This window comes from Gymnogyps californianus, chromosome 21 (assembly GCF_018139145.2).
Source record: "Gymnogyps californianus isolate 813 chromosome 21, ASM1813914v2, whole genome shotgun sequence".
Lineage (NCBI taxonomy): Eukaryota > Metazoa > Chordata > Aves > Accipitriformes > Cathartidae > Gymnogyps > Gymnogyps californianus.
The window spans coordinates 3813632-3841611 of NC_059491.1; the positions used below are offsets into that span (position 1 = coordinate 3813632).

Consider the following 27980-nt stretch of genomic DNA (forward strand, 5'->3'; position numbering starts at 1 on the left):
TCCTAAGTGAGGTCCCAAAGGAGATGGAAGCAAGTTATTCCAGATCACCACCTTTTCTTTTTCCCTTCTCTGGCACAGCTCAAAGAAGGTAAAATGTGCATCTTGCACAGAAGACAAAGCTGCCAAGTGAATACACTGGCTGCTGAGACTCACAGACCAGCAGACACAGGATGTCTACCCCAGAATACTGCACACATAAAAGTCAGAGTCACCGCTGAGGACTTGAAAGCAATTGCCACAGGGCTTGCGAACAGCATGTGCCCAGGGTTTCACTGCACTTATTTTGGGGCATCCCCAGAGAAGCCAGCTGCAGGTGCACATCTATTGCAGCCCCCCTAGGGCCTGGGTTTGAAGGCAAATTTAGCCCAACGTCAGCAAGAGAATTTGGAGCATTTGTAATGGTAAAACTTCTTTTTGTTAGGCTTGGAGAGGATCAAAGCAAATGTGGCTCAAGAGACATCGCCTACGCACTTCGTGTGTGGTTAGCACTGTTTGGTTCAACACAAACTCCAACCCAACCCAGCAAGCTGAGGTGGTTCAAGAAACTGGAAAAGGGGGAGGAGGGGACCAACTGCCACCAGACTTCCCTTCTGCTATGCTACAGCCTCTCGACACCAGCCAGGAGCAAGGGTCCGTGTTCACAGCAGATGCTGTCAATACAGGGCAGACAGACCCCCCGGTTTCCCAGCCGGAGTCACCCCACCTCCCACCGCAGTGAAGGAAGGGCAGGATGCGGACCTTGCCCTTGGAGGCAGCCAAGCAAATAAACAACTGAAGCTTCTTCCAGCAGAGAAACGAGGCGGCTGACTTGTGAGAGCAGGCATAACTTGGGGCCACGCAGCGCTCTGCAAGACTAAGTTTCCTATTTAGCAAATAGGAAGAAATCTTCAGAGCTGCTTAAAGAATCCAGACACTTACTGTCCATTTAAAGAGAATATAAAGATCCATCAGTTTGTTGTGTTTGCACACAGAGACACTCCTTTCAGTGCTGAACAGCGAAGGATACATACGTGCTGAGCTCTCACAACATGAAGCAGAAGTGAGGCTGAGACAGTCACAGAAGCAATTCACTCTCTGTAAGGTTATTAATACTTAGAACGGGGCTAGTAGGTGCCAGCTTCTGGGCTGAGTGAACACTGCTGTCCTATTCCTGTGACAGACCCCTGGTATGGAGAAGGAACACTCATGAATCGGGATCCTGGCTTAGAGAACAGAGAAGCAGCTTTTTTTTTTTTTTTTTTTGAGGGAGATTTACACAGACTGGGACTCAGACCCTGCTGCCCCGGGAATGCAGCATGCTCCACACAGCATGGTTTGCACTCTACAGCTTGCCTGTGGTTGGGGAATATCATGCCTACACACTCAGCAAGGCTGCTTTGGCCTCTCAGCTGCCTGGCAACTTGGCCAACCAGGTTACAGAAGGAGACCCAGAGCTAACAGTAATATTTAGACTCATTTGTCAGAGGAATGCTACCTGCTGAAGAGACCAGTATCTGTCACACTCACTGGTTTCCAAGAGGAATGAAAAAGGCATTCCTCACTTGCATGTTTGGGGCTTTCTGCAAATATGATTCAGGGCAGGAAGCAGCTACAGCATTGCAGCTCCCCAAAGAGCAGTAGAAAGTTGCTTGCGTGAGCAGGGTGTTCCTCACAGACCACCTGGGGTCAAGCTGAACAAGGAAGCCTGTACTGTGGGAGATCGTCAGCAGACCGCATGCTGCCAGCAGCTCTTCAGTTTATAAACCCCCCAGGCTGCAAAAGGAAGAGCAGACCTTCTAGAAACCACTCAGGACCCCATGCAAAACAGAAAACATCCAGTGTGTCAGTAGTGCTAACTTCAAACATTGAAAAAAGTGGTTAGATCTGGAGTGTAGGGTTTGACATACAAAACAGACAGTAAAAGCACAGCTGCATTCTCCTCATGAGAAGACACTCAGGGTCACCTTGTACAAGTTTTTCCTCACCAGAGCTGAAAGTTTCCTCTGCCCAAAACACAGATGTTCTGATACTTGCTTGACAGGAGTAGAGACTCCAAGAAAGGTGCTCCATTTTGCAGCAAGTCCAGCAACAGTGCACACGGTGATACTGACACAGACCTGCCTGTGGGATGTCACTAAGCAAGATGCTAAAACATTGGCCATCAGCAAAAATCCACAGCAAGGTGCTTGCATAGCATGGCATAGCATTTCCCAGACCTTCGGGGGGGGGGGGGGGGGGGAATGGACAGACTTTCCTAAAAAGATTGAAATAAGCAATTCCATGTTAGTTGAGGAGAGGTCATATTTGTCCTGCAACATTAAGGCTTAATTTAGCAAACTGTGCATTTACTATACAGCAAGGCTGCTGTTGGTTTCAGGATGTTTCCATACTGAATTATTAGCATTCACATCTTCATTGAAAGCTGTTTTACACAGGCACGTCTGCATATAAAGCATTTCTCAAATCTGACAGAGCTGCAGCAGCCTCTTTTGTTGGTTCTAGTCTGGTTCAATTCAAATCCCATCAGAAGACTCATTATACCAAGCATAGCCTCAAGGGAGTGTATTAAATAAATATACCCTGCAAATCTATTCAGCTCTACATACAGGTAAATATTTTCATTTTCCTAAAGCAATTAGTATCATGACAGCTAACCGTGCCAGTGCACATCATCTAATATCCCCCAAGACTTTTGTGAACAATTTTAAAACAAACAAAAAAAATTCCTTACTACATTTCTAAATCAGCATACTGATTTCCATAGCAGGTACAGAAGCCTGCGTTGCATTCTCTGGGGTGCAACAGTCACTTCTATAAAAGCTGGCTTGCTTCCTTCCCTATGTATTTTACAGAGCATTTTCCTAATGGATCTCACACTCCGGTGGGAATGGTTAACTACTTTCTCTGAGAAGGTACACATCTTATTTTCACCAAATTCCAGTATAATCAAGATGTCTAACATCCTTTGGCTCATTTAGAGTGTCCAACTTTTGCACAAACCAAGTTCTCACCACTAGCACAAACAGCCAACTCAAAGCAAACAAGGTGTTTATGCGGAAAGTCTGGCCTGTTTCCACAAGCAGTACTGTTTACTCCAACACTTAAAGACAAGGAACAGCACAAGCAATAGCGAAGAGCAGATGGACTGGTTGCTGAGGCCCTGACCCTGAGCAGAGGTTGGTGGGATTGCTCCCAACAAGCAGATTCACAGTCTTCACCCACTTCTCAAATTGTCTCTGAGAGAGGATGGTGCCTCCAGCCTTCCCGCAGCCTCCCCCCATCACTCACATGGGCAGGGCGGAGTGCTTTCAAGCCGCTCCATGCCCCTTTGCCAACAGGTTTTGACACCCAAAGAAAGACTACAGTGATAAATCTGGGACAGAGAGGCACAGAAGCCTGGGTCACGCAGCACAACCCGTACTTCACGTGATATCATTGAGGCTCCCTGGTTCTTGACAAACCCTTCAATAACGTAACACAGGCTCTCAGAGCAACCGTACAAGAGTGGGTAAGCAGGATAAAACCCTGCCATGCTCTTGATGTGAGTAACCAGCTTCCCCCACCCCTACGGTTGAACTGTTGAAAAGAGAGCAATATTAAACAGCAAAGATGAAGAGGTGTGCTGGGTTGGAAGAGGCCAGAGACCCTTCTTTTCTGCAATGCAGAAGTCAAGCTCTCATTTCAGGAGGGCCAGATTGGTAGGTTTTGCAGGCAAACTCTGTAGCTATTCACAGGGTTTTGTAGACTTCTCTGTTAACCAGCTGATGTGCCCCACTGGATTTAGATACCACAAGAAAGAGCAGATGCTAGCAACCCCCTTTGTGTGCAGCGGCCAGCCTAGGCTGAGGATGCATGCACATTTCCAACCATCAGTCCCACCTCCTTCAGAAAGGCCAGGTTTCCATTGACACCCTGTGAAAAGAGCCGGGGTTTTGCTCAGCAGTTCTTTTCCCCTGTTCAATTTCAAGGCATATGGTTAGTGAATGTGTGAGCACAGAGGGACTTCCCCAGAGAAAATACAACTAGAACAATGCAGAGCACTATGTTGGAGGAAAGAGACGAAGCAAAGTAGTCCAGCAGAGGCTCAGAGGCGTTGACAGCAGTGGGCACAGCCAGCTTTGGGGTACCGATTAGCCTAACTGTGCGCATTATGCATGGCTGGGTCCTGCAGAACTCTTCTGCCAGGCTCAGGTCAGAGAGGGTCTCATGCAAGCCCAGCAAAGCAGCAGGAGAGCCAGAGACACAAAACTGGGAGCCCTGGTCCTGCACACCAGAGCCCAGGCTGCTAGCCCACTGGCAAGCCCCAGTGAAGCCCTTGGTGCCATTTTCAACGGCTACCAACACTGCTGCGAAGGATGACCAGCACTGCTCAGTCTTCATGCCTTGCTGCACCACTGAAACTGTGCTGTAGGAACTGCTCACACCCCCTCGGCAGGTTAGATATCAAGCCCTAACCCCTGGGGGAAGCCTTCGCTCCACGTCTCTGGAGAGCCACATCCCCTTCCCTAGCACCCGCTCCCTTCTCGGCAGCTTTTCAAGCCAGCTAGCACGTCAGAGCTCAATATCAAGGCAAGGGCAACTTTTCCATTTCATTCAGCAGTCTCTGGGCCAGTCCTTCCTGAGACCATCCCCAGCCCACTGCCCTTCCGCAGGATATGTCACTGATGCTTGCACAGAGTGGGTGTGAAACAGCCTTGGCTGCAGCAATGGAAACCTCAGCCTACATCTCAGCCCATTAGATGATGACCTTCATCAACGGCAAAGCTGAGCTGCTTTGAGCTGCACAGCAGCAGCATACCTAACGCTCCTCTATGTCACATTCAAAGAAGGGTTTTAATTCACCACCCACGTTCTGGTTCGAAACAGTCAGAAATGGTTTCATATATAGCTCTTCAGAAGAGCTTTTCCATAAATGTCACTTGCAAGACAGCGCACTGGGCAGAGTGGTTTCAGTCAAAGAAACTGGTTTTAGCTAGGCATTAGCCGTGGCCTCTGACTGCAGGGGTAAGATCAGTGTTAGGACTTTGTCATTTAATTCCAGTTTCAGTCCTGTCCCTGGAGACCTGGAGGAAGGTGGCTGGACAGACCCACAGCTGCCGTCCTGGGGGAGGGGGTGGCTTTTGCTGAAACAGGAAGAGGAGAGTACAGATACAAAACCCAGAGACAGCAGTAAAAGCACTCCAGGAGCTCTTTCCTGCAGGCCTTACAGAAACAGGAGCGGGCAACACCCTCCTGGCAAGGAGCTGGTGCAGACAGTTTCCATTTACTGGCTCTGGAGCCTCAGCTGGCATTAATTGTTAATTAATATAAATTCACATCTGTCCTATCTCCCTGACACATGCAAGGTTCTGCACTCATCTACTCCCTATGATTCAGTCCCTTTATCTAAATTATTCTAGTCCATGCTTGCCATTGGCACATCTTCCTCTTTTCACGCGCTGTCCCATTCATTCACCTCCTGAGCCATCCACCCCATCTCCCCCATGTCCTAAAAGCAGCAACACATTCATGATCTGTCACAGCCTCTTAGCAAAGGGTTTCAAGCTGGTTAGGTGTCTAAAGCAATGATTTTGCCTAAGAAACTAGATAGCTTGTTAAATTTGGCTGACATCAGAACAGAGAGAAATCACTCCAAGGACAAATACCACAAAAAACTCCTGTCACATAAATAGCAGCCAGTTAAGGCTACGCATCAGTTCCTCTGCCTGGGATGGCTGCGCAGGCAAACACATCATCCAGAGGACCTGGCATCAGTCTGTGGTCCCAGATTCTCTGCTTTGCAAAGTCTGCAAGGGTTCACTCTGCTTCAATGTGAAACTGTTAAAATTAGCATTTTGACTGATGCTTTTTCCACTTCAGAAATAGACCCCACTCTTTTCTCATATCTCAGTAGTACGAGCCAAAGCACGCAGCTACAGTATGCCCTCCTCCATCTCTGGACTCACTGACTGGCCACTTAACCATGGAGACGTAGCAGCTACACTATCCAAGACAGCGTTGCTCCAGCTATGTGCAGGAACAACATTCCCCTTCACTAACTTGGCTCCTGTGTAGCCAAGACACAGTCTGGACTGATAAAGGTGTAGCCAAGTCCTTCTCTGAGCTGCCTTCAGGTTCAAAGCCTGCAGTGACAAGCGCAGGCACAGAAGCCCTTCATTCAAGCATGTTAAGGTACTTCTTTTCTACATCTTAACTCCCTTTATAGCACAGTCACGACCAGGAGCAAAGCCCCACCGTGACAGATATTGCAGAAAGCTCTCAAAGGGTGGTCCCTGCAACAGGATCTCACAATATGAAGTCTGGGAAGAAGAGCGTGGGAGAGGCCAGAAGTAGCATGGCTTGCTGAAGGTTACCCAGTGAGACCAGGACTAGGGCTGGTGCTTCACGCTCCTATTAAATGCAGCCTTGAAGCTGGGCCTAATTTCCATTAAGGCTGACCAGCCTGGAAGGACAATACACAGTTCAAAGAACCTGAAAAAGACTCAAAGCTTGCAGGCTGACCTAATGACTGCCAATGGCGTCTAGCAGTGACCTTGGTGCTCTGCCATGGCTCCCTGAGCCCAGTCTCTATCGCTGACTGCCCGCTCTGTGAAAGCAGCTCTGCTCTATGCAGGCCAGAGCACGAGCACTGGTGGAAAAGAAAAGTCTGCGAGTGCAAGTTCACTTCTCTAAAAAGGCTATGATCTAAGATGCGAAGAGTCAAAACGCAATCATATGGTCACCTGTTATCTCTCTGGGGAAACCCAAGACTATTAATCAGGTCATCAGCTCAAAAATAGCAATTTCCAGAAGAAAAGCCAGAAACTGCAAATGCAGACCTTCCCTTTGTGGAGAATGCTTTTATTCGCAGTGCACTGCACATGATTTTCACTCTCTGTGTTAAGGAAACCTGGGTGAACTTTACAGACAAAAGGTCATGTTCTTACTGTTCTCACTAGATACCCAGTATGACAGCCTTGCTACGGGGCGGGGGGAGAGATAAAAGACTGCCACATTCATATTTTTACTTTTGACCCTAACAAGCACTTGGCAGGCGGGAGGCTGTGACACAAAGCACCTCAGCTGAGTACCCTCCTACGGACTCTCGCAGCTCCGCAGAGGCTCTTTGTCCCAGCCAGCACACAACAGCCATGGACACGGACACCGGCAGCTCAGCCGCTGCAGGCAGAACAGCCCGTCAGCACATCTTTTGTGCGTCCGCGTTCAGCTACTCACAGGAAAGCTAGGACGATTTCCTGCTGACAGTTCAGCAAGGGCCTTTGGCACACAAGCTGCCCCATTTCTGACACTCATTTAGTCACACATCTGTTTCAATGGCTTTTCTATCTGGAACTTTCAGCTCTAGTTTCAGAGACACAGCTCACCCCGGCTACAGGAAAGATGGAGGAAGATCAGCAGGTCTAAAAGGGCAAACAGCTCACGGGAGATGCTGATTTCACAGCTACTTGTCTCGGTGATCCTTCCAGCAGTCAAGGTTTGTCTAGGCCATATCCAAGTTGAAGTGGCTGCAGAGAGCCTGATCTCCCCCCGCCGGCACACACGTTAAGCCAGAGCATTTGAAGGCTCTGCCTATCGTAGGGACTTCCTCGCAGCCCATCCCGCACTGCTGATATGGAAAACCTCTTTCACCATCATGTCTTGCGCTCCCCAGATAAACGCTCTGCAGTGACAAGGAAAGGAAGCCACGGACAAAATTAAGATCCAGGACACAAAAATACATCATCTGCAGACAAAAAGGACAGCGTGCTCCGCGGGACTAGAGCAAACAGTAAGGCACCGGAGCATGAGCGTGTGACCTGGCCTTCACCTGCAGCGCGAGGCTGAGTTGCGTTACACGCTCCCATGGGTGCACATAAAGGATGTGAAAGAGACTGGGACCTGCCTGCTGTATTGCTGTCTCCTCCTCACCTCATCTCAGTGAGCAGCTGCTGCCCGTGCTGCAGCACCTGTACTTTCCCCCCCACCGTGGCCAGGTCCCGCAGCCCTCTGGGAGGCCGCAGAAGATGAGGGGCTTGTGCACGTGTACAAGAAACAAGAGGGATTATGCCTGCGTCATTTTGAAGGTCTACCATCGCTCATGGTCCATCGTTTTGTAAAGACTTGGTCTAGCAGCTCTGGTCCTTAGAGCAACAGCTTGTAAAAACTCGAGCACATATATTGCTCAAGCTCTCCCCTTGCTAAAAAGACTTCCTGCAACAACATCCTAATACCCAGCGTGCTCGCTTTCATTCAGGCTGGCTGCAGCTGCAGAAGCAGCAGCTCTGGGTTTCTCTTTGGCCAACTCGTGCAGCCAGAAGAGTCCATCCAAAGGGCGTAGAGTGAGCATTAGGACACAGTGGTGGTACAGGGGACATTTACCATACATCAGAGAAAGGTCTAACTGATCATTCCACTCTGCTGTGGATCAATGCAAAACAGAGTGTGCCTGTTTGCCTTTATGTTTGGGTATTCTTGCACTCACATTGTCTTGTGGCTACCATATGCAGCATGCCTAACTATAGCCACGGAAGGACACTGTCAAACATTGAGCTCCAGCTGGTCCTCTCTAGCCACAGGATGAGATGCTTCAAACTAAGAACTGAAGGCAGGAAGGAAGGAGGAATTGTTAGAGAGCTTGGCCTCCCACCACAAGTGCAAACTTACATTTTCACTTCTAAAATAAGATATTACATGTTCTTGCTTGGATGCAAGAGTTTCTTCTTTAGAGCATCACACAGTTATCTATTCCGAAAGGGCCTATCGCCACCAATTTACACGTGTTATCAACAGACCCATGTCAGAGCACTCTGAGGACAGAGACACATCAGGAAGACGACTGTAGAAACATTGGCATATGAGCCATAATGGACGAGGAAAATGGGCCATTTATAGACCAACTCCTGTCAAATCTCAAAGATACTATTGTAGACTCAGCTAGTTCTAGGCAATAGCCAAGAGAAGAGCACGCCTTGTGAAAAGGTTTCCCCTATGCTCAGTTTCTCTGGGCATAGCGGAGCCCTCCTAGCATGGGCCACCAACACTGCAAGGTAGCTTTTTTTGCAGAAAGTGAAGTCTGAGCATGCTCTGTGAGATGTGGGTTTTCAGCCCTCACTTCTGCATCTCAATAGTTTCCCTTGTTTGTGTTTGGAGGTGGAGGATGTAGCATCTTTTAAACCTTTCCTCTTGGCCTGAGTAGCACAGTCTCTCCAGTTGCATCTGAAGCCAGATATCGGAAAGCAGCATGGGGAGTATCCCACGGAGGTTTGACTCAAAAGAGAGAGTAGGAGAAAACAAGCCCCTATTCTGCCTCAGTGTGTTAGGTCAAAGTGGACTGCCCTACCACCACATTGCAGTATGGCATTAAACCATATCCCCTGTGCTTCCCCAAAAGGGCTATGCAAAATTAACAACCCAGCAAAGTATCTCAGCATCTTGGGATACAGCAAACCTGGCATGTTAACACTTACCTCTACGTGTAAACCTGTCAATAAAGTTTCCCCGTTCTTGAGCACTGAAATTAGACATAGTATTTCCACTCATTGTACATTTCATTTAAACACATGGCCATCCAAAAGCTGGTTTGGCTGCTCAGGAAATGAACTATGCACACAAATACAGCCCCTCTTTACTGCCAAGGATGCGTGTCAGTTACAGGCTATCCACACAATTTGGGCAGAGGGGTGTTATGTAAACTTTAATTCAAATTCTACGACTAGTGTAGTAAAGGCTTGGGGAAGAGATCGCAGGGTAAATCATCTGTCCACCTTTCCTCAGAGGATGGTCTTTGATAAAGGACAAATCCTAAACCTGCCACCCCTCCCTTTGAATCATTCATACCCACGAAGAATGTGGCTCTCAGTCTGTCACTACAATTTATAGCTGGTAAAATCCAGGTGTGAAGTAGCTGGGGAGGGAAGACCACAGATTAGCACCTCTCTATCATCTACAGAGAAGAACCAATGCAACTTGAAGAAAAGACTACAAGAGGCTGGAACAGGCATCAGCTGCTACCATAGGACACAGTGCGTATTCCCATGGGTGGCAGAGGACTTCAGACACCAGATGCCTTTACAGACATTTCCAGCCAGGAACTAAGGCCACTTGGTAGCTCAGCAGAAGGCTGCTCCAGGAGGACAGCAGGGTGCAGCAGGTGAGGAACTGTTAGGCTTGGTAACACTACCTGAACAACTTACCCACAGCTATCCCAACCTCCACGCTGCCTGCGCAGATCTAGGAGCAATCGCATGTCCAACGGGTGCTCTCAGGAGCAAAACCTATTCCTGCCCAGTACCCAGCTGGTACAAGTACAATCCCCAGTGATCTTGCTGTGAGTGTAGGGCCTAACACCCCAAGGGCAGAGGCTCTCGCTGAGACAGTTTGGGTTTGTTTTCAAGACAAGCGTAAAAATCCCTTGCAGGATACGCACGGTGTTAATTTCCCCATTCAGATTCCAAATATTTGCTCACTCCAGCAATAACATTAACATCCAGCATGCTGGTTCCTCAACAGTGCGCTCCGCTTCCAGGCATGCCCCTGCCTGTGGTCCTGAGGTCCTCACCCTGCCCTGTGGTCTGTAAGCCAGCCAGCAGCCTGCAGGGCAGGCAGCCCAGCGGGTGCACTGCAGCCCCGGGGCTTTGGGAAGCCCCCTCCAGCGTGCACAGCCAGACCTTCAGTTAGCACCGTGGACGGGCAAGAAGGCAGCTGCTACCTTAGCGCATGGGTTTAGCACATGCTACACCGAGGTGGAGGACAGGAAGCACAGCACAAGACCGAAACTGCTGGGAAAAAGACCGAAGTTTCGCCTGACAATTCTCAGTTTCCACAGAATGGGAGAGGCAGACCGAGTTTTATCAGGCCAACGTGCATTTCAACACCCAGTTACGCTCACCTGCACTAGCAGGAAACTGGCAGCCGGGGCTCTTCCAAGTTGCCCAGAGGATTTACACCCATGTTCTCTTAATTAAAAAAAAAGGTGTAACTGAGTCCCTCAAGCTGTTTTGAATGCATCAGCCCCAAAGGTGTGCAAAGTTATTATTTTCAGCTGCAGTTTTCAAGTTTTCTGATTTAATTCTCTGAATCAAACTTATATTTGAATCAGCCTTTTCTACTCAAAGGGTACGCCACTGTTAGGACCACCATAAACACCGAGCTACACTTTAACCTCAGCCAGAGAAGGCCTTACCTACTAGTCTCAAAAGGTCTAATAGTAGGAGAAATCTCTTTTGAACTCCCTCCATTCATGGAAGTTTACTGGCCTGTATATTACAAATGTTCTTGTTCTCATAAAGCAAGTTAAAATTAAATTGCAGGCCCACCTGCCAGACAGTTGGAGCATTAAAAATACATATCACCAGCCAGCACCGAAACTAGCCCAGCTGTTGTCTGACTGACAGGCTTCCTCCTGGAGCAGAAAAGTATTTGTTTAGCTGCTTTGCTATGATCCAATGAAGCAGAACACACCCAAAGAAGAGACCAGAAATGGAGAAACCAGTCACTTCTGCAACACCTGAGAGAACAGCATTGAAATGAGGTTAGTGCAAAAGCCTTGGGATGCTCTTGAGATACAAGGGAATGTAAACTACCAACAGGCTGTAGCAACTTTTATCATCTGAATCCCTGCAGAGTGCTGCAGACCAGCCCACGCCCTCTGCACGCCCATGGAAGGAAGGAAGGAAGGAAGGAAGGAAAACCCAAGGCATGCTCCACATTACACTCCATGGCAAAGCGCCATAGCCACTTGCACAACGATCCCATTGCATTTCACAGCCTCAAATACGGCTTCAGACACAGCCCAGTTCCTGCCCCAGATCCGTTCCCTGCGTTTCCAGCAGACAGGATTGCTTTCTTCACACATGCACTTGCCTGCTGTGCCTCCTGGCCTGGCAAAGGGATCGTGTCACACTCCCTTCCCTACTCCAGCAGACCCTTTCACATACAGGTGCTTTTACAGTTCATGCCCCGTATAACCTTCCCTACTTTACAAACTGCCCTTCTGACTAAATGTTGTCATTTCATGCAGTTTGTAAGTACCTACAGAATTCAGCTAGAGGTGTCCAGCACCTTGAAATTACAATGCTCCAACACAGGCAAGCTCGTTATCAGCGCATGAAAGCGTGCTCAGCTAGAGACACAGCAAGGCAAATGAAGAGATAAGTGAGTAACTATTAACGTAGCATTGCTAACAAGGTAATACAAGATAAAAATCTAATAACGTCACAAAATAACATACTGCTCACAGCAGGAATAACCTCTCCCAGGCTGCAGTCAGCACCAAAAGCCTCTTCAGTAATCATATTAACAGTAATCACAGTAATCATATAAACGAAACTGCTAACACACCATTTCCCAGTGCTGAAGCCAGCACAAGGAGAAAGTTACCATCACCCATGTGCTGCAGAGGCATCTGAAAGGTAGTTTCCACTAGAGAATCTTGCACTTCTGCAGAGAATTTGCTAGTCTGTGGCTAACAAGCACTGTTAATCACTATTCTCCCCCTAATAGCGCCCACACCTTCGTAGGTGTTCTCTGACTGTTATTAGCTCATATCCTCCTGTAGCACAAGTGGAACCTTTCTGTGCAATCTAAACTACACAGATGATCTCCATGCCTTCTCCCCTTTGCTTTGTTCCCACTCAGAAATAGCAGCTTTGTTAAAAATAGAAGCTAGACATACACAGAACAGATATCCTACCTCACCATAACTGGTCAAGGCTCCTGACCCGGCAGAGTATGCAGAGAGATTCGTTAGTCCACAGAAACCACAGGACAGCTCAAAACGCAGTAAGATTTGTAGGATATGGGAGGTGGGGAGAGCTTGCTCTAGGATGCGGAAGGCAGTTTGCTGCCGGAGAGGAACGTTCCGGCCTCCAGCATCCTTCAGGAGGGTTGGCCAAGGTGGTGGAGCCTGGAAAGTTTCAAGTGAACAAGTGACAGCTAGTTATTTACCAAAAAACAGCCCAGCTTATTCTGGAAGGCAGTAGGGGTGGAGAGAAGAAAAGGAAGTCATCTCGTTCTCTTATCGGTACAAAGCCGGCAGCTGTGAATTGAGTGTTGAGAAGGGGACTGGGGAGGGTAACCACCACGCGCACATGGTATGTGACGACATCTGTCTGTCAGTTTATGGGCAGCCAAAGCTAAAGAAAGAGAAAGAAAAAAGAATGGCTAATGGGCAAAGTTATATTCCATGGAGCTCCTGTATCTGAATAGCACTTCCCGTGAAATCTTCCTCCTCCCTGCAAAGCAGCACGAGAGATTTCTGCTCCAGACTTTCAGTGCTGAGCGACTCTGCTGAAACAGCCGTCATCGCCCTCAGCGCGGCCGGGAGGGGAGAGCACCAGCTCACGGATCCGGGTTCTGCTCCTGTTGGGGACAGGACTGCCACGCTCCTTCAGGAGGAACCTTCAGGATACTCAGATGCTCCAAACATCTTTGCATCCCTGATTGCTTTTTGGCTTTCCTAATTTCAGCTTAAAAACCAGTCCCTTCATTTGGCTCTGGCTTGGTTCCTCTGCCCTCCAAAGCAGGGTTCATAACCCTTCACTTGCACACCTTATCTCTCCGCTCTGTGAGCTCTTTGGGGAAACATACTGCCCTGCTCTCCATGTTAAACAGCACGTACTGCTGGGCCACAAAGACAACTGTACCTCAATCAGAAGCATTTCTACACAGCCCTTCTGAGCTCGCTTTTTCTGGACAGTCGACAGGAGCGTGTAGACCACATAGCTGTAAGGCATCCGAGTTAAGAGTCCAGTCCCCTTATTCAGGCATGGAGAGAAATAGTCACTTCCTGAGGGTGATGCAGAACAGAACCCAGTTCTATCCCCTGACTAGACAGAGACACTCATCTCAGCCACTCAACACAGGTGCCTAAAGTTAGACAGCCCAAGCATCTCAACATGTCCAGGTCCAGGGTTTAACATGGAGAGATAGCAAGGTTTACAGGGAGAGATAACATTTTTTATTAGATCAGATGATATAATTGGAAAATGCAGACAAGCTTTCAGGCACACACACCTTTCCTCAGGCCACCCTTGGGCAGAAAGAACTTGTGTTCTCAGTCCTGCAAGGAGCCAAAGGCTGCAGCAACAGAGGACAACTCCACTCTTCCAAACAGAGCCTAAAACCGCCACCAATCTCCCTCTATGGGCTCAGCAAGCTAGGGAGGAAGACCACAACACCCAGTCCTAGCAAACTTGGGATCATTACAGCCCTGCAACCGCATGACTGGTCAAGTAGCTAACTCCCACCTAGTTCTTTAATATTCTTGTGTCACCAGCTTCATAGAGCAGGAGAAACAAGAGCCCAGAAGGCTGTCCTCCTGTGGGCTGGCAAACAACTAAATATACATCAATCAAGGTATTAAATAGCTGGGAATGCGGCTGCCTCTGCAATCCTGACTATTTAGTCCATTATCCCACAGACACTTAGCACAATTATGGTTGCTTTGCGGCCAGCCTTTAATGTGCCAAGAGAGCAGCTGAGGCACAGAGGAGATTAGAGATCAGCAACAGTCTCAACCGCAGAGCGAAGCCGAGCACTCTGGAAGCCCTGTCTCGCTGCAGTGAGCTTGGAAATGCTGGGCAGGACTGGGGACTGCCCCCACAGGGCCTGACTGGTCCTGAAGAGGGGGAGTGGGAGGTGAACAGCACAGAGCTTGGTCCACTTTTAGGGTTTGTCCCCACCCAAGCGGCTCCTAGAACAAGAGCTGGGCTTCTCATCTTGCTATAAAGGAGGAAGAGTAGCTCTCACACTCAAGAAGGATGCTCACTTCCAAGTCAGTAGGGAAAGCTGACAACCCCAGAGGGAGACTCAGAGCAACTCCGGGGCGTAATTCCTGCTAATGGAGAAGATCCAGGCAGCCCTCCAGCAGTGCCAAGCTTCCCCATTTGCTGCCCGGGTGCCTGATGCAGCTGGTGGGAACAGCCCTCAGAGTAACACTTCCCACGGGGGCCTCAGAACACTGCAGTTGGGGCAGCGAGGTGCTAAGGACGGAATGTTTTGCCCCAGGACATGCAGGGGTCAGTGGCAGGGCAACAGTAGCACTCCATCTTCCCTTCACTCTGCTCAGTTCAGTACCTCCTCCCTCTGTTGTTCCTGCTGCACCTGCTATGATGGGCAAAATGGAGGTGTCCAGACTAGAGGCAGAGCTTCAATGTTCTCCAGGTTAACTGCCATAAGATAGCTGTTCAGCCAGAACCTGTCATCTTTACTTTCTCGTGCCAGCATTGTAGCACCTATGGCATCCTGAATACATGCAATCCTGTACAGCAGCCACCAAATGGCACCCCAAATAAGCCAGGTTCTTGCCATAGTTTTCAGTGGATTTGGTGAGATTCTGTTGTGGTTTAACCCCAGCCGGCAACTAAGCCCCACGCAGCCGCTCGCTCACTCCCCCCCAGTGGGATGGGGGAGAGAATCGGAAGGGTAAAAGTGAGAAAACTCGTGGGTTGAGATAAAGACAGTTTAATAAGTAAAGCAAAAGCCACACAGGCAAGCAAAGCAAAACAAGGAATTCATTCCCCACTTCCCATCAGCAGGCAGGTGTTCAGCCATCTCCAGGAAAGCAGGGCTCCATCACACCTAACGGTTACTTGGGAAGACAAACGCCATCACTCTGAACGTCCCCCCTTCCTTCTTCTTCCCCCAACTTTATATGCTGAGCATGATGTCATACGGTATGGAATATCCCCCGTCCCAGCTGTGTCCCCTCCGAACTTCTTGTGCACCCCCAGCCTACTCGCTGGTGGGGTGGGGTGAGAAGCAGAAAAGGCCTTGACTCTGTGTAAGCACTGCTCAGCAGTAACTAAAACATCCCTGTGTTATCAACACTGTTTTCAGCACAAATCCAAAACATAGCCCCATACTAGCTACTGTGAAGAAAATTAACTCTATCCCAGCTAAAACCAGCACAGATTCCAGCATTCAGAAACAACCAACTTTTGTTCCATCTTGGAGTGAACACAGGCAGCACACACTGCAGAGATGTCAGAGAGTAAGAAATACCAAAAGCCATCTCCAGCAGGTACGCCGATATCCCAGCTTTACACAGCTGGAGCCCGTAAGGAAGAGTGCTACAGAAGTGCTACTATACACAGGGAAAGTGCTACAGAAGAGCACTGGAGATGCTCACTCAGCCGTGAGGCATACATGCATCAGAACTACCTGCAACAGCCAGGCTGACAACTTCCCAGCTTTCTCCCTGGCCTGCACACAAACCCCAGCAGTTTTCAACATGAGGGACAGCCCACAGGACTGATTTTGCACAAAGGCAATTCCTTGCTTTCCCCTGGACAGACGCTCCATCTGCGCTGAGCATGTGCATGTGTGGTCCCGCTTAGTCAAAGCAGGATCAGGTAAATCACAGAAGGGACCTCTGCACAGCCGGAGCCACCACCCTGTGCGCACCACTGACTGCTCTTCAAATCCACACTCCATCTCATCGCACATCACTGCTCCCGGCGGCAAGTGCTCAGGCAGGGGAACCGCTGCTCCCGTGCAAACTGCCTGCCCTTGGTTCATACGCTAGTGAAGGCTTTTAAGCTCCCATGGACCCTAGATGGCCTTAAAGTACCAGAGAGGCTTAGCGTGGCCATTCTGCGCAAGGCTGCGCTGGCTCTGAGCTCCTGGCTCTGCTTCTTCATCCTTTCACCATTTCTCCAGGTCATTCCCTAAGCCCAGCAATGTTGCTTTTAGTAATATGCAAGTCCTGGAAAAGCAATCCTAAACCATGGCTCATGGCCAACCCTGCACAGTACTCATAGATCCAGGAGGTCTCAGTGGCCTCTTTTTCAGGGATATTTCTGCGTCTCTTCTCATAGAAACCAGTGCTGTGCTAGCAGGAAAAGAAGGACTCTACACAGCAATGAAACCTCAAAAAACTTCTTTTCTGTCTGTAGGAAGGGCATTGCTTGGAACTGGCACTTGAGCTCTCTTCTTATCCCTAGCATACAAGCAGAAGACAGATTTTCTACTGAAATTACCCTAACAGCCAACAGGCAAACTCTTCTGAAGACACTCAACAAAATATCCAAGGAATAAAAACGCATCCTCCCTCTCTCTCTGTCATCGTTCCAATGCTGAAAGCAACACTGAAAACCAAGCCATGTTCTGCCAAGGAAGAGCTGAACTGGCATCTAACAATCAAGGGCATCAGCAATTTCACAACTAGAACAGGACTTTCCTTTGTTTACTGCCAGCACTTCCGTGCAAACCTCTGTGCTTTAAAATATACACCAGTTTCCTGCTTAACACTCATACACTTTTCCTCTGCTCATGTAGGCGGACAGCACTACCCGCCAATGGTCAGACATCAGAGATGCCAGAGATAACAGCTGCAATGATACAGCAAAAAGTGGGGAAAAAAAAAAAAAAAAAGGTAGGTTACACTGTGCTGGCCCTCTGTGGAGCTGTGTCTTCCCTTTCCACAATACATACGTCCTAATGTGTTTAGATATACCGCCCACAGAGCTCCTCTGTCATTATGGCCTTGGAGCTCAGCACTAGAAGCAAACTAACATGGGACGAAAACTTTTGTCTCATGAAATTCAGCAATGTCCAAACCGCATCGGTCCTGTATACAGAGACCAGAATTTTATTCCCTTCCTTTGTGAAGGGTGTACACGATAGCAAAGCCTATGTGTCAAAGACATGCATCTTCCACGCCTGCTGTGAGCTATTGCTGTGAACTGCTCTGCAGCCCCTGCTCCCTGCAGCTTCCATGTCGCACTCTATCGCTCCTGGGCTGAATGAGCCAACCTGCCACCAGTGCACGGGAACTGACCACGCCAGACACCCATCGCGGGGCTTGCGGGGCTGGGAAGAGAACGCTGAGCAAGGAGACACCTCTGCTTTCTTCAGCATCACCCAGACTCACTGATTTCAAGTCTCCTGTCTACTCAGCACTGGAGAAAAATCTCTAATTGGGCCTTCAAGACGCTGTGCTTAAATACAACCCCCAGGGCATTTATTGTTTGAAAGCAGATTGCTAGAGCTAGGGCCAGCTGTTTGCATGAGATCCCCTGCTGTTTTCCACAAGCTCTTTCCTCTACGCTTTGTTAATGTGCTTCATTGTTGCAGTAAGGATTCTTCACAGAGTTCAAACTACATCTCAGCTTTCTCATGTAGTCAGCACCTGACAATATCGTGCTTTCCACTGCTTTTTAGCCATCCCTTCATGCAGAAACCTGTTCAGCGTTCCCTTCTCCCCCAGCACACTTGCCAGAACCCTCTGCCATGAGCCCAGTAAACCTGCAGCAACTGAGGCAAGAGCCTTCTTCTGGGATAAATACTTGTATAAGCCGAAGAGGAGAGAAGAAATGGCTGTCTGCCTTTACATTAGACAGAGTTGCTGCCCAAACACCCAGGCATGAAGTACGAGTGACAAGAGGTAGGAAGACTGCCCTGGCTGATGTCACAGCGCCTGCTGTGGGAGCTGATGGTTTGCAGGATGGCTCATCACTCAAGAGGGACCATGTGCAAACAGCCTACACTACTACTTGACCAGAGATCACCAGCTGGCTGCTTTGAGGCACTCATCTAAAAAACAGCCATGGGAAATTCCAGCCCATTTTCACTTTTACTAGTCTGAAGACCCTTAATTCTGTGGCTTATGTCCAGCTCTGCTAAACACCAAACGAGAGGTTTAAGGTTTGGAGATGTCCGTTCAAATCCCAGAGATGCATTGCATCCGTCTTCTTCCAGAGGTCAGGAGGGACACCAAAACCAGCCAGTTTCAACCTAGTCAAACACTTCAAAACCATGCCTTCCTCACTAAATTGCACTTCTTGAAGTACGCCAGTTCCTCTTAGCTTTGACCATCGAGATGACAACACTGAAAGTTTCCACTGCTTTAAAGCTACAGCAGCAACGAATACTGACACCCCCAGCCCTCCCTGGAGTAGGACTGAAACTCTGGTCTGAAACACAGATGACAGCAGGCGGTGGGTTGGTTCAACTCAGAGAGCAAACAGGCATTGCTATTGCAGCACATCCTTCCCTTGCAGAGGTTGGAATAAGCCCTGACTAAAGATGTGCCAGGGAGAGGGAACTGCCGTCTGTACGGCAGGTTATGACCAAAGGGCAAGAACAGGCTTGCAATGAACGTGCAAGCTGCACCTACCTGCCATCTTGCCAAGACAGCCCCCAGGACAATCCTGAGCCCTGCCTTCTAGGGAAAGGCTAGAGAGAAGGAAGTCAACACAAAGCCTGGCAAGGCACAGGTACCGCAGCTGCCCACAGGGCAGTGGTTACACCTCAGTGCCCAATGGCAGCCCCTGGCCAAAGTGTCAGCCATGGCTGTTTTAAGTTCCTTTGCTCCATCTGGTGGTTAGAAAGTTTTTAAAGCTGTGTAGAGCAAACATGCACTGCTCCCTTGCGTGGCCTGCTCATCTTCTGGGCTATCTGTCCGGAGAGGTTGAAGACAAGCTTGGGATGAGCCACTTTGGTAAGTGCAAGGAAGCACTTCGAAAGAGCAGAGGGACGGCGAATGCTCATGTGAGGGGATCACCCCCACATTGGATGACCAGAGTCATCGTGAGTATGAGAACCTGACGAGTCAGTCAGGCTCCCACATGCAAACCACAAGGATGGCCACTTTCTATAGCAGCAGTCCTCAGGCAGGCACTCCAGAGAAATGTTTTGAGAGCAAGTAAAGCAGCAGCGGTAGGGCCAGAGGCGCTGCACAGTCCAGCACCCGACAGCATCAGAGAGAGGGCATCATTTGGCTCCCACCTTTCATGTTGGAGGATGGGAGTAGGACAATGCTTAAGCATTCAGACCTGGGCTATAGGAAAACAAATGTGCTCCACTCAGTCAGGAGTAAAACCACTTATTGTTAGGATGATGCCAAGGGCAGAAAAACCCTGACCCATTCTCCCAGGCGCAGGGGAAAACCAAAACCAGCCCCCCAAGGCAACACAGACAGCCGAGGAGCCCAGGAGCTTTCACCATTAACCAGGCCCTTCATCATTCAGCAGGTTCCTCTCCAAGTACCGCAATGAAATAAATAAATAAAATAAATAAAGCACTAAGGAAGCAAGGCAAGAGCAGAGCCTTATGCTACAGCATCTTGGCTTCCCCAGGCTCCCTCCCACTTGGCACCAGGGCCAGCAGGAGGAAAGGAGATTCCTGCTGTGTTGCCCCTACCCTGACATGCCACCTTCGCCTGCCACGATCTGCCTGAGCCCACGGCATCACGTGCTTTCTTGCTGAGCCCAGAAATCCTCAGCTTTCAGGATTATATAACCCGACGAGCTAATTAAAAATCAGGAGGTTTATTTCGGACCCGGGCAGGGTGACAAGACAAAAATATAGCCCATAGCAGGCCCATGTCCCCTTTGAAGAGTCGCCAAGGCTATTTTTTACCTAGATACATCATGAAGAATTGGAGAGAAAAAAAAATACCACGGCTATATTTAGAATTTAATCAGTGGCAGGGCTTGTTACACTTCTTAGAGAGGAGACTGATGGAAATATTTCAGGAGGGTGGGAGGAAGGGGGGAACAAACAAACAAACAAACTATCCCCAAAAAAACAAACCAAGGACAAATATAGCCCTGGCAACTACCTTACATGGTAGGGATGCTGCTCAAGGGTGTGAAGGGGGATTTTTTGTTGTTTTGAAATTAAATCTTTCTCACCTTCCCACCCTCTTGAAATCCCCAAGGCCAAACAACATGTCCCAAGGGATGGGCTCTCCTCTGCCTATGTCCAGTATTCATAGTTACCCCAACTCCCGAGACTGTTCAAGCTGTCCGTTTCCCTCTGTCACATGTGCCCAGCCTGACGGGCTGCGCAGGGGAATGGCAAGCTGCAGCAAACCCTTGTTGGAGGAGCTAACAAAGTCCTAGCCTGTGAGTAACCTCATGGTTACCCTGGAAGTAGCATCTAGCAGAGCCCCCAGCACAATGGCTGGTGATACTGCTAATTGCTCACTCCCCTGTCACTGCGAGCAGATCTTCCCTCAGTTTCTCTGACTGGAATCACTCCATTTTTAAAATACTTCAAAAGCTTGTCAGAGCAGGGGGGAAGCTGCATGTTCCAATCTCCTGCCTGTGCCCTATTCATTTTTTAAGGCAGGTCTTTTACCGTTGTCTTGTCAACCCAAGCACTGCCTTTTTACGCCCTCTTGGCACCCACAGCGCCCATCTCCTCAAACCCATCTCTGTGTCAAGCCGACAGAGAGCCCGAGCTGCTCATCCCTGCTGCCCTTACTAGCTCACGCTCTGACAGAGGCGAGCTGCACCCCAGAAGGCGAGGAAGAAGGAAATGGGATTTTCAATGCGGGGAGGGAAGGGGGACCAAAGACCCTGGCTGGCACGGCTGTGCCACCCTGGAGGGAGCACGGGGCAATGGTAGGGAAAGGGAACTGTCTCCTTGGTGGTACTGCACAGGCTGCCCTCCATCAGCTCCTCTCTCCCTTGGCTGGGTTAAAATAGCCAGGGCCGGGGAGAGACAGTTCCCTTGAAAGCTGACTGGTACATTCAGTCTGACCAAAAAGGGAACTTGCAAAACACATCATCTGGGGCATGGGGGGGGGGGAAGCTGCATTCACTTAGGCACCGCAGATGTGAACTGCAGTTTGCAGCCTTATTCTCAGTTTTGACACCCCAGGGACAGAGCTAGGAAGCAGCCCAGCATAGAAGCAAGCTGCAGCCCAGTGGGACGGGGGAGCATGGCCAGGTACAGAGAAGGGCTCTCTGGCTCACCTGCCTCCCCTCAACAGATGGAGGACAGCCTCTCCTCCTGCCGACTCCGGGCAGCTGGTTCTCCACTCTCACACAGCTCTCCTCCACCCCAGTAGAGAGTGGCAGATTTCTTGTTCAGCATCTGCTCACCACAGCTGCTCACAAGGAGAAGCTTCTTCCTATCTAGCTGTTCTGGTGTGGGCTATTGCAAGCCTGAAATTTAAGTGAAAAAAATCTCTTTTGTAGCACCCACAGGAGATTAGCAGACAGCCAAACAGAGTCATGGCACCATCCAGATAAATCTAATGACTGTACATTGGGAATGGGAGGAATTTCCAGACCTTATTATCCTAAGGTCACAGGCAGGTTCTTGCTCAGCCGGATAGGAAAAAGGAAAGGATGGGGTTGCACGAAAGGCCCTTGCGCATCAACAGCACAGATATCTTCTCCCCCAGATAATACAAAAGGTGATGCCAAAGCATGAAGATTGCCTGGACTGTAGGAGGAAACTGAGAACTCAGCCTGCCTCAGCATGGCAGTGGAGGCTACTACCGAAGATGCTGGAAACCTGCACACCAACCCCATATCTCTGTGCATGAGAGGGACCATGTGGAGATGCACATTGAGACTGCCTGCATTGGGCATGTGCCTTTCCCTGCTGTTGGTGCCTTTTCTCCCAGGTCAGCAAGCAGTCCCACATCCGTGCTCGTGTTTTCCTTGGGAAGATCAAGAGACACCAGCCACGGCAACTACAGGCTGGGAACCGCCCCCACCAGCTTTGGGCACAGGAAACCTCGAGTAGATAATTGCTCAGAGACAGGCTCTTCACCTGATGATAACGTAATCAGGACATTTGCAGTGAACACCAGCCCAGCTAGAAAACTCAGCTCACCCTCTCCTCCACCAGTGCTCCTTTTGACACCAAGAAGCTGCAACAAGCAAGATAAACTTAATCACTCCTTGCTGTGAGAGGCTTCCCCAGCCCTAAGTCCTCGTGATGCGGGGCTGTAGGGAACGCTGCTGTGATTCACCCTGGGCACGCACGCTCCTGCTGGCAGCCACGGCATGGGTGCCAGCAGCCACAGCTGGACCAGGTGACCTCCTCCTTGAGGCACTTATTAGGGTGCCTGCTCACTGCCCCTGGTGACGGAGGCAGAACAGAGCTCATCTGTCTCCCAGACAGGGGTCCATGGAGGCCCCCGCAGCCCATTCTGCAGGGCAGATCGAGGGGCCAGACAGACAGAGCAGAGCAGAAGGGCTGGGGCTGCAGTATGGAGACACTGAGACCATCCCATCGTTAACAACCACGAAAGCCTGATACTCACAGTCACGCGCTCCCGGACCACTTGACAGATGCTTTTACTGCAGCTGGATCACAGCAACATCCTTTCCACATGGGACCTGCCTGGGACACCTGTGACACCCACAGCATCTGCTACGGGAGAGCAGCAGCTCAGAAAGCCCAGGAGGAGATGCTTCCAAGTATGTCCTTCTCTTCCAGGTAAGTCCCTCAGCCACTGCAAGCAGGCAGAGGTCTTTGGAGAGCACTATTGATAGAAGCAGCGGCATGAGCTATTTGCAGAAAAAACGCGTATACAGGAAGCACACAGTTCCTGATTTCCAGCTTGGTTTAATGCAAAGAATTTCCTTCTTCCCTTCAGACTCATGCAGGAAGCCTGCAAACAGACCAGCCCCGTAATCTGATTAGGCCCCATCCTACGCACATTTCCTGGAACATGCAATCGGACTGCAGGAGCCACTTTCCATCCCTCCCCAGCACTCACATCAAAAGGTAGCAAGTGCAGCCCTGCCCAAGCCACTGCTTTTGGTGAAGGCAGTGAAAAAGCAACAGAAGTAACCCATTCCTACTGCAGAAAAAGGATTAATCAACGCTTAAAGAACTGCAGCCTTAAGAGTACTTCTCCCCCACATGCACCCCAGAGGGCATGGGCCTGTTTTTAGCTTGGAAATAGGTATTAGCTTTGTTCATCCCTCAGGGCAAGGACGGAAACCCAAATGTCAGCATTGGGAAAAGCTCTCAGCTCTGGGTTCCCCACTTAGAGGGCCCTCCTTAAGAGGGACCAGGCCGCTGGTTTGCTCATGGAGTGACTGGCACCAGGGATAAAGGAGCCCTTTGGCTAGGTCAGTCCTTTTCAAATTGGGGAATAAGTCAAAGCCCCCATTACAGAATACAAACTTTCCCTCCAACTGCCTTAAATGGCGTCAGTGAGAGATCCAGCATGTAGTGGTGAACATGAAAAGCCAGCCCCTGGGAAAAGCTCCATGAGAGCAAGGTTTGCCTTGCTAAGCAGAGGGAAACGCCAATGCCCACCTTTTTGTGCACCAAGAAGCATCTCCAGCTGGACTCTGGGGGCTGACACAGAGCCAGGTTTTCCGCAGCGGTGCTAGCGGCACTGAGCTCTGTTCCCCTTTCTGAGGGGCAGCGGCTCCCAGCCACAGAGCCACAGGCACACTTCTGCTGGGCCCCCACCGCGTGCCTTGGCCAGCTGAGCCATCCTTGGGGGAGAAGGCTCTCGCTGGGGGGGCAGCTCAGGTGCTGGGGGCACTGGGAGCAGCCTTCCCCACGCCTGCTGGCTTGCTCGCAGTGGTCACGCAGCTCCGTGCCGAGCGAGACCCGCACCCAGACACCTGGGAGAGTCCCGCTGGCAGAGCTCCGCTGCTTCACTGGAGCACAAAGCTCCCATTCATTCATTCAGGTGCCTCCGAGGCTCCTGAGAAGAATCATCTCCTAGAAACCCGATTAATTTAAACCCTGCTGGAAGCAGCAGTGAGCAGTTCCAGTACCACCCAGCCACAAAGGAAAATCGCCCTCAATATAGCTTTGGCAGTACGAGCTGGAAGACTGGCTTCCTCTTTGGTGCACTTTGCCTTACCCTGCTGCTGCAGACGGCGAGGAATTCTCCTTGGCAGCCCGCAAAAGAGATACAGCTGCATCCGCGAAATGTGTTCCAGGGCCGAGAGCGCTTCATTTGTCTTGGGACCATAACGAGAGCAGCCTTGAGGAAAACCATAGGATACTGGAAAATCACCGAGGGCCTGATCCAAAAACCTCTCCTAGGCAAGGCTAGTTTTCTCTCTTTGAGCTAGGGCATTAACCATTCTTATTTCCTCACTGGAAAGGGGGAGAGAACAATGTATTTATGCATTTCGTGACCTGCAGTAAGGAACTCGCCCTCTCGGGAAATAAACAGTAGGCTGGGGACTTGGAATTGAAGTGTAATTTAAGTTGCTGCCAATGTTCTCATCCTCATTTACCATGGTAAAGCCTGGTGAAAAAGCACATCTCCTCCTTTCACTGCGTTTCCCATCTCTCACCTCCCCACCTCTCCAGGCAGAGTGTGTATAGGCAGTCTCAGCACACATTTGCAAGTCCCCTGCACAAAAGTCTTTGAGCTTCGATTCTCCCATACTGCTGCTAACAGAGCCTGTGTCCAAAGACATCTTCATACAGCCTGGCCAGAGAGAGAAAACCAGGGAAAATCTGAGCCGAGATTCAGGTGCAGCAACGGCAAAGGAGGGAAGCAAGAGGCACCAGTTGCCTTGCTGGGAAGGTCTCGTGAAGCCTGCTTATGTGAGCAAGCCACTGCAAAGGAAGCCAGGGTGTGAATTCAAGGTGCTGCTGTGACCTGTCTCCAGCTGCCCAGGCTGACTGACCCTTTTCATCCCGGAGCTGAGCACAAGTCAGCTCCAGAGCCAAGTGCTGAAGTGCTGCCTGAAGAGATGGAAATGAACAGCTCAAAAAAAAATTGCCAGAGGACATTTCTGAGCTTACCACTCAGGGCCTGCACTTCAGAGGCGCAGCAGCCATGGGTTTGAGCACGCTCCCGCCAGCAAGATCCGCAATCGTCCTGGTTCCAGCCACTGTTCCCCTAAGCTCTGCCCATGATGTGTTGCTGATGAATATCCAAGATGCCAAAACACTGACCTCGTTTTGCTTCCTGGACCAGAAATTACCACCTCCTCACCACCACCCAAGTTGCCAAAGCAAGCAGCTATTGCAAATACTCAAGGTTAACATTTACATTTGGATTCAGCACAGGAAGCATGTGTTTTCTCACTGGTAAAGGGAGTGGGAAAGCTGGGACCACAGGCTGCTCAGCTGGTCAGGAGACTGGCACTATATTGCCTGTCACTGGAGCAGACACTCAAGGTTGGACAGCAAGCAAGGTTTCAGGATACAGCTGGATGCATTTGATGCCTCAGATGCACAGCAATGTGGCCTGCACAAGCACGGTAAGCCATCCTGGAGAAAGCACATGCAGGACTTTGGCCAATCCCGACTCATCAGCCATGCTGGAGCAGCCACTGCTTCCCACCCCGGTGGCTGCAGCAGCCCTGCTTATGCTTGTAATGACAAGCGATCCGAGACTTCAAAGGGAACCACCCACAATGTGCCATAAAATCAGTGCGGGCAAAGTAATTCAGCTAAGCAGTAAACTAGATTTTAAAAAGGTTCATCTGAATGCAGGGAAGAAGTTGCCAAACAAACATACTCAGCTCTGGATATGGGATACCACTCAGCAGCTCTTTGTCAAGTCTGCTACAGAAATGGAAGCATTTCACCAGAGTACCAATTCCCCCAGCACCATTAGCCTGCTCATTTACTGCCCTGAAAACTGGAAACTTGGTCCCTTCAGTCTCAGCGTTCCCTTCCTGGGGCAGCTTCACCCTTCTGGTGCTGTAAGCTGCCTGCCACGCCACGTTTACCTCTCCAGGACCGGAGGTGTGCAAACCAGCTGGGCTCTAGGAGCTGCAAGGCAGCATCTCTCCAGCCCACTTTGAGTGCAGGGAGATCAGTAGCCAAAGGGGGTTTTGCACCATCACTGCTGCTGGCTAACACACACGGGCCCGTTATGGCCCTGGAGCCGACAGCACTGTTTCACCGCTACCACAGCCCTGGAGCCAAGAAGGAAGGCTTCTCTCGTACACGCACAGGCAGGAGAGAAAAGTAACTGTCTGCTCCGCACCGGGACCTGCTTCACCAGCAGCAGCAATACTCAAAGCACCAGAACCACAGTACAAAGAGCAAGGAGGGAAAGGGCCTCTATAATCTATCGCGCACAGGCACCAATTCTGTGACAGTACCACTCAGCACTCAATCCTGCAGAACTGGGGCAACCTTTGGAGAAACAATCAGGCTCCAGAAGCTGGCATTTACTCATTTCCTCCAGCCATGGCATCCCAGGAAACGTGGCTCTAAAGAAAAAGCCTGCCCTGCAGACAAGGGCAATGTACAAGCCAGCTGCCACCTACCAAGTGCTCCAGACACCGTGCAACTCCTTTCTAGGAAAAGAAACAGGGCATTAGGGATCTGCAAGCCACAGGTCAGCAGTGGGGATGTGAGGTTTATCCACCAAGATCTCTACATCACAGCAAAAGGCCTCTAATCGCACCCGAGCGGACGTAAGCATCAAAGCAGAGGAGGGGCAGCAGTTGCTCTTAGACTCCCAGGCTCCTGCCGTTCCAGAAGAACCATGATTTCTCTGTCCTTGCTTGGGGTGGTACATCCCTGACCTCCAAACCTCTCCTGCAGTTGAGAGGTCACATGCCAGTAAAGCTGGAAGAGGGAAAGAAATGGTCATTCTTTCAACAAGCTGTTTTTAAGAAATAACGCAATAAGGCGCTGGCAGCAGCTTGGCGCTCAGTATTTGCAACAGCTTTGTGGTTTAGGCTGACAGCAACAAACTTGTTTTATTTCTACACCAAGGCTTGATTCTCCCTCATGTCAGACACGTGCACACACCCCCAGACTGACACACGGCCACTGCTTTCCAGGCTGGCCCCTGCGCTCACTAGCACGGCCTTTCAGAAGGCCATAAGCAGTGTGACCAGCATCCGCCAGTCCTTGACACCTCTCCCCACAGCATGGCATGGCCACTAGGAGAGCGTACCGAATGAGTCAAACACCCTGAAAGAGGTTCATTTTGCCTTCCATGTGCCTTCCTTGAAAAGAATAAGCACACAGGTGGCCGGTCATGCACACTCCAAACCTGAGTGACAGTCCACAATCACACTTGTATCTACACCAGCTCCCAGGATTTTCGGCTGGTGGCAGCCTCGCAGCAGCCCACTGACGCAAAGCGAATACGCGGCCACAGAGGTGGTCCTTGAAGAGAGGAACTAGCACCTCGGTTGGGATGGGGCTACTGAGAAATGACTTCCTCACAGATCCCCCTGCTTCGCAGTACCCTCTTTCAGCACAACAGGCCAACTGTATGCTGGCTTTCAGCAGCTCCACACCGCCAGCCTTTGTAAGTCAGCCCGTAAGCCTATTAATGCCAAAGTGCCCTTAATTCCAAGGGTTCCCATGCAAGCCTG

General features: G+C 50.1%; 1 protein-coding gene across 3 annotated transcripts in view; it reads right to left on the reverse strand.

Moving 5' to 3' along the window:
* LOC127024767 (tyrosine-protein phosphatase non-receptor type 11-like) overlaps nt 1-27980 on the reverse strand; it is a 58507-nt gene that overhangs the window by 28450 nt on the left and 2077 nt on the right. Inside the window, exon 1 of one of the 3 annotated variants that reach the window (XM_050909431.1) lies at nt 12650-12690. The exons of the other annotated variants lie outside the window; for them this stretch is intronic. Coding sequence (XP_050765388.1) covers nt 12650-12657 — 8 coding nt within the window. The 5' untranslated portion in view covers nt 12658-12690. Of the gene's footprint in view, nt 1-12649; nt 12691-27980 lie in introns of those variants that run through there. 3 annotated transcript variants of the gene reach the window in all.